Below are 18,022 nucleotides of genomic sequence, written 5' to 3'. Positions count from 1 at the left end.
CGCCTTCTCTGCCAAGAGGAGTAAGGCAAAAACCCAGAAGCCTGTTAAGAGATTAACTTCTGTGCCCAGCTCAGCCCGTGATTCAGCTGTATCATCTCAGGTAGGTCACTTACAAGTTTGGGGCCCGAGTTCCCTCATCCCTCACCTATAAGAAGCAGCAGTAAATACTTACCTCACAGAGAAAATCTAAGTGAAACATTTTTTTTCTTTTTTTTTTTTTTTTAAGCTATTTCATGTACTACACATGTCCATCTATCTACTTAAGGGTTACCCATTCTTGTTTAGTTCCCCCACACCTTCCTTTTGTCCTGTCTGAAAGACTCACACTGGAACAAGAAGTCAGTAAAACTGATTGTATAGATAATGATGTGAAGTGCACAAAACAGAACTGATAACAGGTTGCTGCTTTCTTTACCCAATTGCTTTCACTACCACTTATCTTCCGGGTTACTGCAAATAATAGTAGGTAAAAAATGAAAGTGTGCTTTTATAACCAATGATCGTTCTTTAATGTTTCCAAAGCATTATGAAGTATTTTGATTGTATGGGCAATAGAAGTGCAAAACATCATTATGAAGGTTGTGCTGAAATGCACAGAGTGAAGATGAAGATGAAATGAGGCTTTATGCCTCATTTCAGTTATTGGGCTTTTTACATTGTGCTAAACCATGCACAAACTATTTAGCTTCAAAACCTAAAGGTCCTCCTCAAGAAAAATCACTACTAAATTCCATGCATCATATGCTTTTTTTTCTGTAATGCACTATTTTCAGGAACGTACTGAGAAGAAGAATCGTACCTTTTTGTATTTAAGCTTCAAGGACTGAGCTGATGTTCAGATGAAACAAAATTTGTTTCCTTACTGCACCCTTTCAGTTATCCAGAATAACTCTGGATATATAATAAATATATATCATAAAGAATAACTTTGCCCTATCCTGACAGAAAAGAGTGTACAAAATACTTCTTTGAAAGGGTTCATCATGTACAAGAGTGAGACAAAGCACAGCACTCCTCAAAATAAATGATAAAACGTCAACCTTCTCAATACTGATCTTGCTGGGCTGGGCACTACTCTTTCCAGATGGCCCGCAGAGCTTGAAGGTCTGCCTCCATGAAACACCAGCCTCACCTCAGGGCGAAGAGCATGCCATGTCCCACAAAGCACTGAACCCAGGAAGAATAAACCTGCCTGGGTAAAAAGCTGAAGTCTCACCGTTTGGGCTCCTCTTGTGGCCTTCCTTGTAGATGTTGCCTTAGGTCTTCCTCATTAGCAGTGAGAGTGCTTCAGTGAAATGCTAATTAAATACTCAGCCCCTTGCATTGGCTGCTCATGGCTTAGATGGGCTTATGCTTCGCTGGGTAAAAAACTGGCTGGATGACCAGACCAAAGAGCGGTGGCGAATGGAGTTGCATCCAGCTGGCAGCCGGTCACAAGTGGTGTTCCCCAGGGCTCAGTACTGGAGCCGGTTCTGTTCAGTATCTTTATCAATGATCTGGCCAAAGGGATCGAGAGAACCCTCAGTAAGTTTGCAGACCACACCAATTTAGGTGGGAGTGTTGATCTGCTGGACGGTAGAAAGGCTTTGCAGAGGGATCTGGAAAGGTTGGATCGATGGGCCGAGGACAATGGTATGAGGTTCAACAAGGCCAAGTGCCAGGTCCTGCACTTGGGTCACAACAACCCCATTCAGCGCTACAGGCTTGGGGCAGAGTGGCTGGAAAGCTGCCTGGCAGAAAAGGGCTGTTGGTGGACAGCTGGCTGAATATGAGCCAGCAGTGTGCCCAGGTGGCCAAGAAGGCCAACAGCATCCTAGCCTGTATCAGGAACAGCATGGCCAGCAGGACAAGGGAAGTGATTGTACCTCTGTGCTCAGCCCTGGTGAGGCCGCACCTCGAGGACTGTGTTCAGTTTTGGACATCTCACTACAAAAAAGGCATTGAGATTCTGGAGTGAGTCCAGAGAATGGCAACGAAGCTGGTGAGGGATCTGGAGAACAAGTTTTATGTGGAGCGGCTGAGGGAACCGGGATTATTTAGCCTGGAGAAGAGGAGGCCGAGGGGAGACCATATCACTCTCTACAGCTACCTGAAAGGAGGTTGTAGCGAGGTGGGGGTTGGTCTCTTCTCCCAAGTAATAAGCGATAGGACGAGAGGAAAGAGGTTTAGTGGCATCTCAGCAGTGCCAGGTTAATGGTTGGACTTGATGATGTTAAAGGTCTCTTCGACCAAAACGATTCTATGATTCTATGATAAGTTTTCATATATATTTCTCTCTAGGCATTCCCTATTGCTCCTCTAATCCATCCTACCTGCTCCATAAAGTACAACTGAAACTTCCTTTCCTATGGATCTACAGACTTACAGGTCTGCAAGGTTTGGAGGACGTGACAGAACCTCTGGTTTTCTGTTCACACAGGAGGAGAAAGGGACAGGCAGAAGCTCCAGCTCCCAGATGTTGACCAACCCATTGATCTCCCAATCTTTTCAACACCGAGCCTCAAGGCTTGAGTCAGCTTACCACAACGGTATGCTGAAACACAACAGCCAACTGAGAAAACACACGGTTCTAAGTCAAGGATATAAAACTACCAGTGAAAACAACCATACCAGTATGAAGAAATAATTACCACAGTCCTAATTCTGTAATTCTGATTAGCCAGCCTTCAGAGCTGGATATTCTGTATGATTTAGCACAAAAATAAAGAGGTGTCTAAGAAGAGCTTACTCAAAAGTCACTACATCTAATGATTTAAGAACTTCATGACTGGACTACTGAACAGTGCTGCTCATACTTCGGAGGCACAGACCACCCACACCTCAGGCACGGAGAAAGCTGGACCTCCTCCAAGTGTCATCTCTGTTCACAAACAAAATTCTCAATTAGAAACAGTTCACATTAAGAGACAACAGAAAAAACCAGCTAGCAATATATTCCATAGCTCTGTGCTTCTGCTGACCTCTCATCTCAGCTACAGCTGCTCTCTAAATCTGCTCTTCAAAAGAGCGTCTGACCAAAAGGATGAAGAGCGAGCAAGATTCACCTCTGGCTCTCCTCAGACTAACTTCTGAAAAGTACGGAGTGGGAAAGAGAATGAATATTAATCTAATCTTTGATCATTACTGTTTTTAAAGAAGCTGAAATTATTACAGCCATTACGGTCCCAAAGACTAAGATATCACAACAATATTTTATAAAAACTCATTTCCCAACTATTGCACTGTAATGTAACATGTTAATTTTTTAGATATTCAAATTCATAAAGAAGAGGATTTCTTTCCCCCCATCGTCTTATATATAGACTCCAGTAGCCAAAAAAGAAAAAAAAAGGCAAGAAAAAACCACCCTGCTAGCCACTTCATTGATATTCCTCTGCCAGGTGACTGTATATTATGAAATTCAATGAAAATCCCTTTCCTTTGACAGCATCTTGGTAAAAAAGTATAAAATTTTCAATGCTTTGTGAGACTTATTCTCCCTTTGCAAGGAGCACACATTAACAAATTATAGTCAAGTATAACCATCCATAATTAAATTACCTTGACAGAGTACAGGTTGTGCAGTAGCTACTCTCCCCCCAACTGCATGGTTATCAGTCTTGTAAATTCTATTTAGATCACTTTGCTTCATTTTTCAGTGTTGAACTGGTATGAACAAAGACTGATTTCTGACTGTAGGTTTTCAGGCAAAGATTTTTGCAAAAATGTGACAGGAATTTTTTTTTTCCCCACTGAGAATAATGACTGTTTATACCAACCATGTTCTTTCTAACCACCACACGGAAGGGAGGCATGCTTTCCGAAAATTATTTTCTGCTGACAGATCAATCGTATGGATTCTTTTCATTTTAAAAAAGGTTAACCAGATATACTATGTAGCACCTAGTCACTTTATATGCAATAGAAAGAATAATCAAGTGTCTTATTTTACTGCTGTTTAATAACACTCTCCATACAAATGATCAGATATTAGTATATCACAATCTGTAAAAACAACTCACTGATTTTTAAATATTTATCTTTCAAGTATCTTCTGCACCTTCTCAAAAGTATCTGCTCTTGAAAAGATTTCTAAGTATATTATTTGAAACCGCTAGGAACTATTCAATCATAATCTGGAATATAACTATTTTGGCTTTATAGAGAATACCTTTGGTCCTATCAGAACAGTAAAACACACATCAGCTTTGATGCATGGGAGTAAATGCAATTAGTTCACATGCTCAAAATAAGACCGTGAATAGGGATTTACAAAAACAAGGTCTTTAAACAGAAGAAAAAAAATGTCTTTAGTATTAGCATGTGATTATTACTAAACACTAGACCCTAAGACAAAAAAATATTAGTATCCTAATTTAGAAGTCTTGCCTTGTCCTAAACCCAAGACAAGTGTAATCTATTAAAAAAAGAGAGAACCTCCAAGACTACAACAAAAGACAACTTCTAAAATTAAAATCTACAGTTCTGTAGTATTAAAGCAAGCTTTCAAGTTAACACTTGTGCATGGAAATAATTACTACATATGTATACAAGTGTAGCGTATGAAGCATTAAGAACTAAACATGCAAATTCATTTGAAGTGCACTAGAGAGCTACACCACTCATACTCGGGTCTTTCGAGATGAATGATTCAGAATATCTATAAAATACACGTCTAACCTCATGTACCTTACTAGTAATCTTCAATTACCTAGAACAATTTCTCAGACAATAAAACCCCTTTTTCAGCTACTCATGTTGGTTTGCACTCTTTGACAACCTGTTTCTGCATTTTTTTTTATCTTAGGCAAATAGCACCAGAATCACTTGACCCAAGGACTGAGAACAGAATGATATAATGGGCTGCATTACTAACATCAATTTTTTGTGAAAATATTAATGTGCAATAGAGAATATTAACACAGAATTTTCATTACTCACTTTGCTCCCAAGATAGTTGCGTTGAGTTTGCCATCTGGATTTCTGCACTTTGAAAATATCCAATTCATTTCTAGATAACATCCACATGCATAGAAGCAAACAACAACAAAAAATATTTCCTTTTGTATATTTGCTGGAACGGTACTACTCCTCCTGAATGCTGTTCTCGATGCCTAAGCATCTACCTCAAGGCTAAGACTCACTTAGAGGACATTATGGAAATTGCAACAACATATGCACTCCAGCAATACAGTTAAGAGTGTGTAGCATAAAACGGAAAACCCAGGCATATTTAATCCACTCAGGATCACTCTGCAGCAGATAAAATAAATAGAATAAGAAAGTAGCTTACGTACAACTACCTGCCAGATACCACTTTTACCTTTGACAGAATGAGAAATTACATGGAAACATTGTGCTTGAACTGTCTAGCTATCTGCATACTTAATATCTGAACACTACCTTCTCCAAGAACACTCTGTATTTAACAAGTCTTCCTACTTTTCAGAGGGAGAAACTGTTGAAAACTACACTAAATTTACACTACACTAAAATTTAACTACTTCATAAATTAGTCATTTATTCAGACTGGTTACTTCTGCATCTGTAAGGTGATATGTTAGTCCTACTAACACAGCGCACACACTCCTATTTCAGCTCACAGCTTGTCGGAGTGGCACGTGAAATGCCCATGAGACCTCCTTTACTACAATTATAGATAACCTTCAAGAGAAGTGGGTTTTTGACATCATATGGTGGACAGTTATAATCACAAAAAACTGAACTACATTCTAACTTCCCTTTTCCATCACCAGCAGCACTTTTAAAGTGGGTCTCATTTTAGAGCTCCCTGAGACCAGCTTAAAAGCATTATTTAATTTTTGATTTTTTTGATACACGGTGGGGTCTGCAGCAGCCAGGCAAATGTCTTCTTCTCACTGGTAAGCTGAGAAAATTAGCTACAGAAATTGCTGATGCTAAATAAATATGGAAGATAATCAGGATTGTTATTTTAGACAATGGCATTTTCCTACCTGTATTCAATTTGTTATTATATATCATTTAGAGGTACTTCAATACACCAGTGTTGTTTCTTGCAGGTTCTTCTAGTCTTTTTTCTAATCCCCTTTCCTCTCCTATTTTTACATTCGTGCACTGTAGTTTATCCTGTACTCCAGACCATCCAGAAAAATCTCAAAGCGCTACTCATTTTGAGCCTTTTTCAAGTAACCAACCTGCGACGCTTTAAAAGGAAGCTTGGCTGTCAAAAGGCAGCTGCTTACCACTTTCTGAAAAGCAAGCCTGCTAATTCAGTAATTGCTTTTGAAAACCTCTGCCTTTGTGCCGAGCACCACGCTCTGCCACCCCAGCCTACCCCGAGTGGAAGGCTACTGCAGCGGGTCACACCAAACCAACTGGAGTTCTGCCACTTATTAAGGGCCAAATCTGGCCGTTTGCTTCTAATTCCTACTTTTGCTTGACTTCACAAGCTTTACAACCTGGTGCCAAGTGAAAGCCAGGCTATGAAGGTCGCAAGAGGGGAAAAAAAAATGAGTCACACCAAAAAGTTTCAACCAAGATAAAATTGGGGATACATTCAAGCTATTTACCAACTTCAGGTGTTCCATGATGTGACTTGTAGCAGCTTAACTTTCCACATATCCATGCTGCACTGTTTGCTTAATCATTTGTCTATTCAGTTAGGAAAACAATAATTAAAAGGAAAAGTGATTTGCAAGAGTTATGGTTTAATTCATACTGTACACTTATTTCATTAGCTGAAAGCAGTTCCAGAGTGATCTGCAGCAGGCATTAGGTAAAACCTAGTACTAATATATGACTCTACTCCATGGAATTAAGATGCTAAGTGAGTAGTGTACTGCAGAAAAGCTGTAAAGGTGTATGAAAAGTTGTATGAAATGCTGGTAAAAATAATTTGTGCTGCTTACTGCAACTGCTGTTTATTCAATGCAATTGTCTTCCCTGCCTCACTCCCAGACTGATAGTTCCAGAGAAAAGAATCTGCACATTTCCTAGAACAACGTGCTCTGGAAGTAACCTGGCAGCCTACAGAACAGCAGGTCCGTGGACATGGACCTCCCTCTCCCTATTTCTGCAGCATATATTTTTCATTATTTTGACCAATTGCATTTTGAGACTTTTTCTTTTCAAGTATTTTGTTGCAGGGTGCAAATGGGAAATATTAAAGCCTAGTGCATACTCTGTCCTAAATTATGGAGCTGCTTCCTCATAAATCCAACTAACTCAAAACAACTAAGGTCTATTTTTCAAGTATTTTCTTTCACAGGTAGTTATCCGATTCTTGCATTCACAGTGAAAGACTTGCACAGTTCTTTAATAAAATGCCATCTTGTTTCCAGCTCCCATAATCCTCTTTGTTTACAGAACAAAGTCCTAACAGGCATGCCAGAATGAAAATGGGGATAATGTTCTTTCTATTCGATGGAAATGCCTCTGCAGCTTTTCAGAACGGGAATACCAGCCATCAGCAAAACACAGGACTGGTATCTCAAACAGAGGCCAAATTATATCTGATTCACTGATCCTTTTCAGCCCTTGCCTCTACCACTCACTGACACAAAGATCTTCTGCGCTTTGACACCCCTTTTGTCTTTATTTTAGAAAAAAATAAAATGCAGAAAAAGAGAATAAGCATCTTCAAGAAGGGGAAGTACTTACATTTCGACAACTGCTTTTGTTTTAAAACACAAAAAGGTTTCTTTCCCTTTTCCTCTACCCTGCATTGTTTAAGGCAGTTTCACTATAGATGAGCCTATAGGCCCCTGCAGAGTTCTGCGCCAGCTTTTTTTTCTAAATGATGCTAGCTGAAAGAAAACTCAGTAATAAATGTCATTTCTGTACTCTGGAGTATGCAGCACACCTTTAATACTTTCCCAAGTATATCAATCTACACAGTAATAAAAAGAAGGATTAAACACTAATCTCTTATACCCATAATGCATCAACTGACTACACCTGCTAAAATCCAATTTGGTAATTAAAAAATATATCTACTGAACAGTCAAACCAGGAGACTACAGGGAAAGTACTGTCTCTGCAGATAGCTAGCAGAAAACAGTTTCAAAATTCAGGCACTTAACACAAACCTATTTTTACCTCTATTCATTTTTATGTGACCTTAAGCAGTGTAAGAAACAAATACCTACAATTATGGTGCAGCAATTAAAGGGCAGTTTTATTGCTACAGTAATGACTTAAATATCTAGTAAAAACTAGATAAGCAGCTTTGCCTTTTAGTCTATCTTTAGAAAACGCAAAAAAAAAAAAAAGTTAGCTTAATTCTTTTTTTCCCTCCCCTTGTTAGCAATAAGGAGAGCAAGAACAGAGAATAGATGCTTTTGTATGTTCTCTTTGCTAACTGTTCCTGGCCCAGAGTCCTTCTAGGCTTCAAGTTTCGTGGTTTTTCCTAGCTCTTCTTTCTTGTTTTTTTATTCCTCCTCCTCCTTCTGCCCTCTCTAGGTGTTCTGTTTTCTGGATTTTTTTTTTTAAACTTACTTTATTCCCTGATGCTCCCATTTTTCCTGCCCCTTCTTTCAACTGTGCTCCTGACCGAGGTGTAGAGGTGCCAAAGTGTCACTAATTTCGGGCTGACAACCCAGGCTGCAGCTCAGGCTTCAAGCACACCCAGGCAGAAAGCGCCTGTCACTGGAGGGCTATTTAAAAAAAAAAAAAACTGATTAACTAACTAAATGATAATGCAGGCTCCTAGAGTTTCTGTAAAGAGCCAGATCTTGCTGAAACAGGCTCATACTTTCAAATGAGCTGATGATCTGTTTCACCAATTCCACCGGTCAGCAGTTTTCCATGGTGGCTTAAGCCCCCTACACTAAGAAGGGTTTAGGAACAGCAACAGAACATGCATATATCACATTTAGCCTATCATGGGAGAAGCATGCACAGATCACATTTAGGCTGTGTGTCACATTTTACCACGAAAAGAAATAAAATAAAATAATAAAATGGATTTTTTTTCTCATTAAATTACTGCTCAGGCAGAAGAAGCAAGTGTTGTATTTGCATTGCATCCCAACAAACAAAAAATTCCCAGCTCTAACAAAATGGCAGTGATCCTGCCAACACTCCTCCTTCCCATTTTAAAAAACAGTGTGTTGAAACAGATGCGGGACCGTCTAATATTTGTTCTGTGTTCTGCTGCATACCCCAGGATACCACCCGTCACTTGGGAGCATATTTTGCAGTCCCTCCCAGGTGGCCATGGATGCAGCAAAGGGACAGTTTTCCCTGAAGTTCCTCTCCAGCTTCACAAACCAGCACAAATCTGAGTGTGATGACCCTCCACAAACATCAGTCTGCTTTTCCTCTCTCCTCTTCTGCCTGTCCAATGCTCTGGTGGCGTTTGTCACTCTCCCACAGGTCGTTCCTCTGGGCACACCGTGGTCTAATTTTCCAAAGCTGCAATTATTTTTAATGATTTTTAAAAGGCCCTTAGTCATCTTGATGTTACCGTGGCAGCTCTGCGTGCCACTTCTTTCCTAAAACATGAATTCTGTTATCTCTGGGGGGAACCGGGAGAACCTCCCAGCCAGCAGAGCTGGACACGGACTGGGACAACACCTTACCAGCCTCCCCATGGCAACCAGTGGGCACAGCCGATCTCAAAGCAGAACCACCCTATAATACATGGGTGCTCATCACCTTAGCAAATGCATAATGGCGAAAAAAATACCCTATTTGCTCGAACACCGTGCTTTTGTATCAAAAAAGGGCAAGAAAGCTCCCAGTAGCCGAATAGGGTGGAAGAAGAGCAGAAACAGCCCAGCAGTACTTACACTGATGTGTTAGATAGCAATAAAACTCATAAAACCCAGGGATTATACTATCACTGGATCATGTCCAGTAGGCCTCAGGCAGAAAACTAGTTGCCATGGCAGCTTAATGTTATCTAGTCAGACCTCAGGTTTTTATTATTATTATTACACACAGATATCTGACCTTAAAAATCAAAAAAGCACTTGGAGACGGGTGCAGGCTAGTACAGGGTATTTCACAGCCAGGTCACAGTAGGGCTTCCCATAACAAAGCACAGGAATCAAAAAGCTAAAGCAGTAGATCTGTCTCATTATAAGGGAGTACCTATCAGTGAAAGTAACCTCTAAATGGGTATTCTTTCTCTCTATGTATAGCCTTCATCATTTAAAATGGCAAAGGTGATGTGGTAATTAATCATTAATTACTTAATCCTTACAGAGGGGAAATACCAAGAGAACTGGCAGGAAAATGCCTAATTTCATATATTTGAAGGTACATCTATCACCTGGGTTGTTCATTCAGTAGCTTGTTATAGCATCTCTCTGAACACACCTCACGTTCCCCCTAGATGCAATAAATACCTAAAAATAAACGAAGGACCGCTAGTATTAGCCATCCTATTTAAATGAATTGGAAAGATATAGGGAATCAGTCGACACTGATGACCATGGAAGTTCCCCTAAAACATTGCAACACCATAGAGAAGCCTTAAAGTTGTATTCAGTCCAACAAATAGCAGCAAAGAGTAATCAGTACGTATTTTACAGGCTTTTCCTCTTGCGCTAAAATAAGTACAACAAGCGGGAAAAAAATAATCCAGTGCTGGAATACATTTTAGTGACTGACGCTTACTGAATGCTCCCAGATGATTATTTGCTACTTTTACCTTCTCGGTTGATTACCTAAACTGTATTCTCAATGAGATGAAAACTGTCCATCAACGTTACCAAATCTCAACAGCACAAATAGAAAAACAAAGAGAGGAAGAGAAGTCTGGCTTCTTTGGGCCTGAGCTTCAGACTCATACCTCTGAGTTGAGTCTCCCAATTATTCTTGTATTTCATGTAAAGCCCACCTGGCTCGAGCTAAATCAGAGAAACACTAGCTGCAAGCAGAAGTAGTATCATCACTTCATGTCTGATTGCACTGTACAGTGCAAACTCCTTAAAATGACCAAGATGAGGTCACTTGCATACAGCTGACACAGTTTAAGCCAAAATTCAAGCGATGCTACTTCCCTTCAAGGACACTTACCATTCTTTGCATATCCTGTCTAGGGATTACAAAATTACAAGGCTCAAATAATCCACTTAAATTCAAATGACAGTAATAAAATTGACAGGAATAAAAAAGGTGTTACGCTAGGAAAAAACACTGATACAAACTGTTTTCTTTGCAAAACGCAGACAAGTGTGACAGCAGCACAACATGGTACCTGGGTTAATACAGGAAGGAAAAAAAACTAAAAAATCCTCAGATACAATTTGCAGACAAATGAGAAGGATACAGACAGACTTCATTTAAGAGGCAACTTTCAATACAACCACCGCAAAATTAAGACATACTTTAGGATCCTATGCCAAGACAGTGCTGTGCAAATTTATGCAATTTATTCCAGGTGGGAACACAGACAGACTTGGCTGAGCAGCCTCTCATTTAACAATCGTGATTCAGTCCAGCCACAGAAGAACAGAAAAGAAAAAGAACAGGCCTTCTGATATATCTGAAGATATGCTTTGTATGATAAATGCAGCGTATTTTTTTTTTTGTCTAGACTTTCCTGTGGGCCTTGTGAGAGCAAAACACAAGACACCTGACATTCAAATTGTGTTAGATCGGAATAATGCCTGAAAATGGCAGGGGCTTGACTGATTGAACTAGAACTGAAAATTCTACTTTTGGCAAAGCCTAAGGACGAGAGCAGGATAACACCTTTCTTAACCCTCTTGCTGCCTTCAACAGCTACATGAGCTTCGAGATCAAAGATTACAGTTATCAATATCGCAATGAAAACCCTACGTGTGATAATGGTTCCTAAAAGGAATCATTAAGATTCATTTCTGGATGGGCCAATTAACCTACTACTGTCTGAGTTAAGACTGTTTTGCTGAGAAGCAGCGAGGTATGCTACTCCATGCAGCCTTGATTTTTCAATTATGAGTCACAACATCCTAAGGTTCTTATTAAAGACTACGCAGCATCACCCACCAAAGGCCCAGACTGCAAAGTGTCTGGGGATTATCCCTACAGCAATCAGTATAATGTGACTGATCCTTGACTGAGAGCCCTTGGGTACTCGATGAAAACATTAACTTGTAACATTTACATGAATCCAACATGGTCCAAGCTGTCCTGGATAACGGAAACATTCATTCAGTGCTAACTTGCAGAATCAATGCATCACACAAATGAAACTAAATTTGCCTTTAGAAACCCAAGTACTGTCTTATTCCAATAGGAGGGCATTCCTCGCTTTGCTCACCAGAATACTAAATATTCCTTTCCAAAAGGAATCTAGCAGAAAATCCCCACTGTAATAAACATTTCAATGGCTATTTCAACTGCCATCTGTATTCCTCTCAATTTTCCTCAAATGCCTGAATTCCCCAAAAAGACACCTGTGGCATTCACTCATGAGAACAAACATCTCTTTTCACTTCCTCTCCCCCCCAAAACAATGCCAGTTTGCAAAGGGAATAAAGAAAGCCATGCTACACATGCTATGCACTTCAGAAAATACTACCCAGTGTGTCCTACAGTAATGACCGCTGATGCAGGGATATTTTTCCTTAGGATAAGCATTATCATGAACATCTTGTACAAAGATCACCGAAACACTACACTTTGATAGCTAATATAAGCAGATTCATGATGTATCTAAATGATCGTGAAAGCTACTTATGGCAAAATTCTTTCCTTTCCTGGTGCATGATGGGCAGTTCCTCTCCAATAAATCTCAGACAGTTACTATAACCAAGACATGTCTTTGTATGCATATGAAAATGCTTTCGGTCCATAAATGCAATAGTTTCACCTATCAAGAGAAGACAAAGTCATTCAGCGAGACAACATACTGAATTTCTGTTGAAACAAAACTGTAGAGCGTGAAATAGCAACCTGTCATCAGATGTTGGGAGTCTGATGTTCAGCAGCAGCAGCTAAAACCACCCTCTCCTCCCACCTCTATCTGAGGGAACTGACAGTCATCCACACACAGGTCTGGCCAGTCTACGTCCTGCAGGCAAGGGCTGGAGTCAAACTTATAGCTTAGGATCCACTAGGGTTTACAGCTGTGTTCTACAAAGTTTGTTTTTTTTTTTTTTAAAACAAAACAAAACAAAAAAAAACAACAACAAAACAAAAAAAACCCAACCAACCAAACAAAAAAACAAAAAACAATCAAACCAAACAAAAACCACCCCAAAAACCCCACAAACAAAAAGCAAACCAAGCCAAACCAACCCAGCACAAAAAAGGGCATAAAACAACCCCCTCTCACACACGCACACCCCAAAAATCAAACCAACAAACAAATCACAAGGTTTGTTGTTTTCTAGTCATTTCAAGTAACTTCAGTGCAGGTGTCCTCCACTACAATCTACTTTCTATTAAAACGTGCACACTGTAAGCAGAGAATGGGCCCATATCCACACCACCCTACCTCATTTTATATTAAAGGCGAGGAATTGAGTTTGCCCTCAGGGGGTGGCTCCCAAAGAACAGGACCGGAGAGCTTACCAGCACAGGCTCGGTAGTCGTCTGAAAGGCACCATCCAGAACACGTGGCATCACACATCTACAGCTTTGTTTCAACAGGGACCACAGGGACAGTACTGCAGACCTTCCTGCCCAGTGCAGAGACTCCACATGGCTGGTGTGTAACACTTTGTCGAGGTAATCAGACAGGTTAGCAAGCAATATAATCAATCTGAGCAGCCGTCTCAGCTGAGCACTCCGAGTCCGGAATAACTCTTACTTAAGTTGGACGATGCCTACGGTAAATGAGTGATGCGTTATTTTGACTTGCCTCTCCGGGCTCAAATCGTGGTATCTAAAGCTCACCTTCCCATGAGAAAGGGATTTCTGCAAACTAAAAGCAGCCTCTCCAGCAGCAGGAGGAAGCAGCAAGTGAAATGGAAGAGATCTGACCTTACACTAAACATCCGAGCTACATTTTAAAATACTGGCACCAAGACATTATTACTTTGCTTTGATATGCTGCCAAGGGAAAGCAAGAGCCACTGAAAACTGAACTCCATTTAGAAGTCACGTCCATTTTTCAATAATCCTTGTAATACTGTGTACATAACTTAAGGATGTTACACAAGACAACAGACTGTGATGTCATAAAATAATAATATTCATGTGAAGGTCTTAACAGATTCATGCTTAGTAGTGTCATAAATGAGAAAAAATTACCAAGGAACATATACATGATACCACAAATGAATTACATACGGTAACTTGGGTATGGAGAAAGGCATTTGGGTAAAATTAACAAGACTTTTGGCCCAGAAGCACACAACATGGCTGCTGTTCTTTATTAGAAGTTAGTGTTTTGATAAAGTTCACTACAGTGCTTTTTTCTTAAAAATGCAGTGATGTCACTTCTGATGTGCAACTACTGGCATTTTGCCCATTATTGATTTCCAGAAGACTGGCATCACTGATCTACATGCTTTTTCCTTAACTCCTTTGTTGCTGGATGTTTCCAATACTGCAACTCAACTTTTTCCAAGGAAAGAGAATAACTTGAGACATCTGATATTTTAGTCATGCAGCTGTGATTTATCTGTGGCACTCAAAAAGCCCTCAGGATAAAAATCAGTAACTGCATTCAATCTATTTACAAATCACATTCAACTGTCTCATGTACAGCTGCATAGCTTTGTTTTTACTTTAACTTACCTTGAGATCGGATGGATTTCTGCTGTTTTGCCCAGTATTGCAATGTTAAATTGTTTTAGTACTAATTAATTCCCCTTTCCTTAATATACCTTATCTCCACCACGCCTTTTCTTAACCTGCCTGCTATACAGGACACGACTCTCTGCCTTCAAATTTTTCAGCTAGACGCCTCCAAGTGTTGTTTGCCATAAAAACTGTCCATGTTGTTCAGGGCAATACTCGTGCTACGTAGGGTCCTTGTCTCTTAGGTGCCAGTGACACCTATTATTCTCCCAAATGGGAAAGAAGGGGAGGGAATAAAAAAAGTCTCAGCTCTGAAGACACAATGGTCTTCTAAAAATCTTGATGCAGGGTAGCAGAGCCAACAGACAGCAATGCCTTAGGAAACAGACCCCCCTCACCTGGGACAGCTTACCACATGATATTTTAGGAGGAAACAACATGGGACACATCACTTCTTTCCATTATTCCATCAAATGTGTTCTCCCCATCACAACTAGAGGTGCTATTATCTAGTGATGGATGAAGACCAAATGTAACTCACACTATCTTTACAAAAGATTCAGAAACAATTCTTAAAGCCATTCTAACAGACAGGCAAGACCTTAATTCTAAAAACTTCCACAAAGGAGTCAGAGATCAGCACAAAGGTCTGCAAGGAAAAACTGGAAAGTAATACTGAGTAATCAAAGAAAAGAATGAGGAAATACAAAACATCACTCTCAAAACGCCGTCCTGAAAACCTATCACTATTTAAACTATGTATGGAAATCTTTGTCTTCTTATTTAAAAAAAATAATTGAGTATGATTCATGTAATGGTTTCCTCTCTTGTCAAATAGGACCATTCTCTCTTTGTAGCCTCTTCAGGTCAAAAGCATAGTCGAGCCTGTGGTGCTCATTGACCTGAAGGGAAAACTGAATATTTAAGAACAGAAAAGCTATGTCCTTTCTCTAGGAAAAAATGGAAAGGATCCATCTTTACTTCAATGCCTTTTCAGTCAGGAAGCAGTTTTTATTTTAAAAATATTTATTAATAATGCTTGTTACTTTTCTTGGTTGTGGTCATCAACTGCAGAACACTGAGATGTGGGGGTTTTTAATGAATGTAAGAAAGAAGGCTTTGTCCTTTACATTTTTCATCCGAGCCTGAAATACATTTAGAAGGCCTAGTTAACAAATGTATGTAACTTCAAATCAGAGGACTGGCTCATCAAAACTAAATGCAGTTTTAATACTGTTTAATGCTGTGCTGTAAAACATCGCTGTTTTCCAAAATCAAATTTACCAAGTTTTTAAAAGCTGTATTTATGTTTCCAGACATAGGACTTTATTACATTTACTGGACCAATACTCAAGTCTACATTTCTCATCTCATCTCCATCGTGCAGATGTAGTAATGATTTGACTATTTCCCTTCCTTACCATGGATGATAAATTCCAAGAAAAACAAACAACAAACTTCTTGGGGACTTCAAGTGTATCTACTGCAGAATGTGATCTAAGGTAAATAAAAACTGTCCAGTAAAGGAGGCAGGGAATAGGGTATAACATCTATCCCAGCTCCCAGCCCCTATTAATGCTGCTTTACTGGGTGAGCCCGAGGAACAAACAGGAGGAGTTTCCTTGCAGAAGATAACGGGAGGTGGAGAGATGGGAGGTGAGGAGCATCCACTGCAGCCAGGCATCTAAGCCTGACCACAAGCAGTTTCTACTCCTCCTATAATCGCTACAGACCTCTGTCCTTCCAGACAAGAGAAGTCATCTCAGCTGCCTCCTCAGACGAGGAATTTATGCTCTGACACACAAACACACAGCTCGAGAATACAACATCAAACGACAGAGAGACGCTGTAGCCCTGAGTTCTCCCGTGCCGCCGCTGCAGGGGCAGCTCTGCCACGCAGGCAGGACAAGGGGTCACGCAGGTCAGCAAAATATCAAGGGCAGCAAATTGTTCAGTGACTATTTTGTTTACTGTGCAAGTGGCTTTTGACTAGGAGGGGCGGTAATTCTTTCCAGCTTGCCTTGGGCAGTGAAAGCTATAAAAGCGTTTGTACTTGACTGGTGTCTAGGGAAATCAGGCCGGGTCCTAGGTTTGTTTCTTTATCAAGTTTGCCAAGTGGTACGCTACATGTGGCACACTTATGTATTTCCACCCACCCCACCCCTTCCCCACCCCAATTATTGCACCTATCATGTCCAGAAATATTATTAAGCATGCCAGTCCAAAAGCAAACAAAGGGCAGGCAAACAAATCCCTCCAACACTCAGTATTCAGCAAGCTGCTTTTGCAAAGGCTTACGATTTGAGCAAGAATTTGCCCTTATGCTCATAGGAAAGCATTTCCAAAATCAAATTTACCAAGTTTTTAAAAGGTGTAAAAAAAAGCCATGCAGATTCCACATGAGAAAAATCTCTCTCAGGCTAAAGATTTGCATGGCAAGTTGAAGGAAGCAATAAATGGCTGAAAAATATTTGTATTTACAGCTTGGCAGAAGTGACAGTGCCCAGTAGCAGGCATTACCAACGATAAAAACAGAAATATGGATTTTTTTAAAGTTTATTTATGGGCCATTATGTAGTTTATGCTGCACCGCTATCACATGTTAAACGAGAAATTACAGCATAGCTGGTGACAACAGGGAATTTCAGTAATAACCTTGAACAATCATTTTATCTCCCCCCCCAACCCTTACCGAGAAAAAAGTGCAATTTTTGTCAAAACTCCTAAAACTGAAGTCAACTGTAAAATATTACATTCTCTGAAGAATAAGGAAGTGACTTTGGCTAATACTGATCCATTTATGAAGAGGAACAACCCACCTTTCAAAACAAAAATGTTCATTTAACATGAAACACTGAAATGATTAAAAATTTAACAGATTATAAATTGTGATAATTAAGTGCAACCACCAACAGTAACTCAGAGAAAAGTGCTTTGTTTTTTAGGTTACTTTGATAGCTCACAGTAGAGTAAAACTAATTATAGTTTCAAGGTCTTCATCATTACGTAACTCAATGCCCACATCAGCCAATTTACTAAAAATGTTACATACACACGAAACAAATGATTTATGGCACAACTGAATAACTAAAGCAGGGCGGCCACAAGATTAGGGTGAATTTAAGCAAGACTTGAAAAGCCTGAGCCAACCAGCCATAGCCTGTTAATGTAGGAAGTGCAATCAAATCAACCTGATTTTCTTATCTAAAACTCTAAAAACCTACCAAAAATGCAATAACACCTGCTCTCCCCAACTCCCAAGACTTCTAAGCATTATTTGCCGCACTGGTCTATTAAATGTGTTGGATGGCATCTACCAGGTATTTGAGTTCACGTTGTTTAAAAAAAAAAAAAAAAAGTAATCTTGGTATTACTTACA

The 18,022-nt window shown here is 39.8% G+C and overlaps 1 protein-coding gene across 3 annotated transcripts in view; it reads right to left on the bottom strand.

Annotated features, from left to right (window-relative positions):
• The window catches only part of CDH2 (cadherin 2), a 122,627-nt gene that overhangs the window by 40,069 nt on the left and 64,536 nt on the right, over window positions 1-18,022 (bottom strand). The window contains exon 1 of one of the 3 annotated variants that reach the window (XM_074146728.1): window positions 4,921-5,547. The exons of the other annotated variants lie outside the window; for them this stretch is intronic. Within the exon in view, the coding sequence (XP_074002829.1) occupies window positions 4,921-4,954 (34 nt within the window). The 5' untranslated portion in view covers window positions 4,955-5,547. Of the gene's footprint in view, window positions 1-4,920; window positions 5,548-18,022 lie in introns of those variants that run through there. 3 annotated transcript variants of the gene reach the window in all.

The sequence above is a fragment of the Numenius arquata genome, chromosome 4 (assembly GCF_964106895.1).
Source record: "Numenius arquata chromosome 4, bNumArq3.hap1.1, whole genome shotgun sequence".
Classification (NCBI taxonomy): Eukaryota; Metazoa; Chordata; class Aves; order Charadriiformes; family Scolopacidae; genus Numenius; species Numenius arquata.
This window is presented reverse-complemented; position numbering and strand designations above follow the sequence as displayed.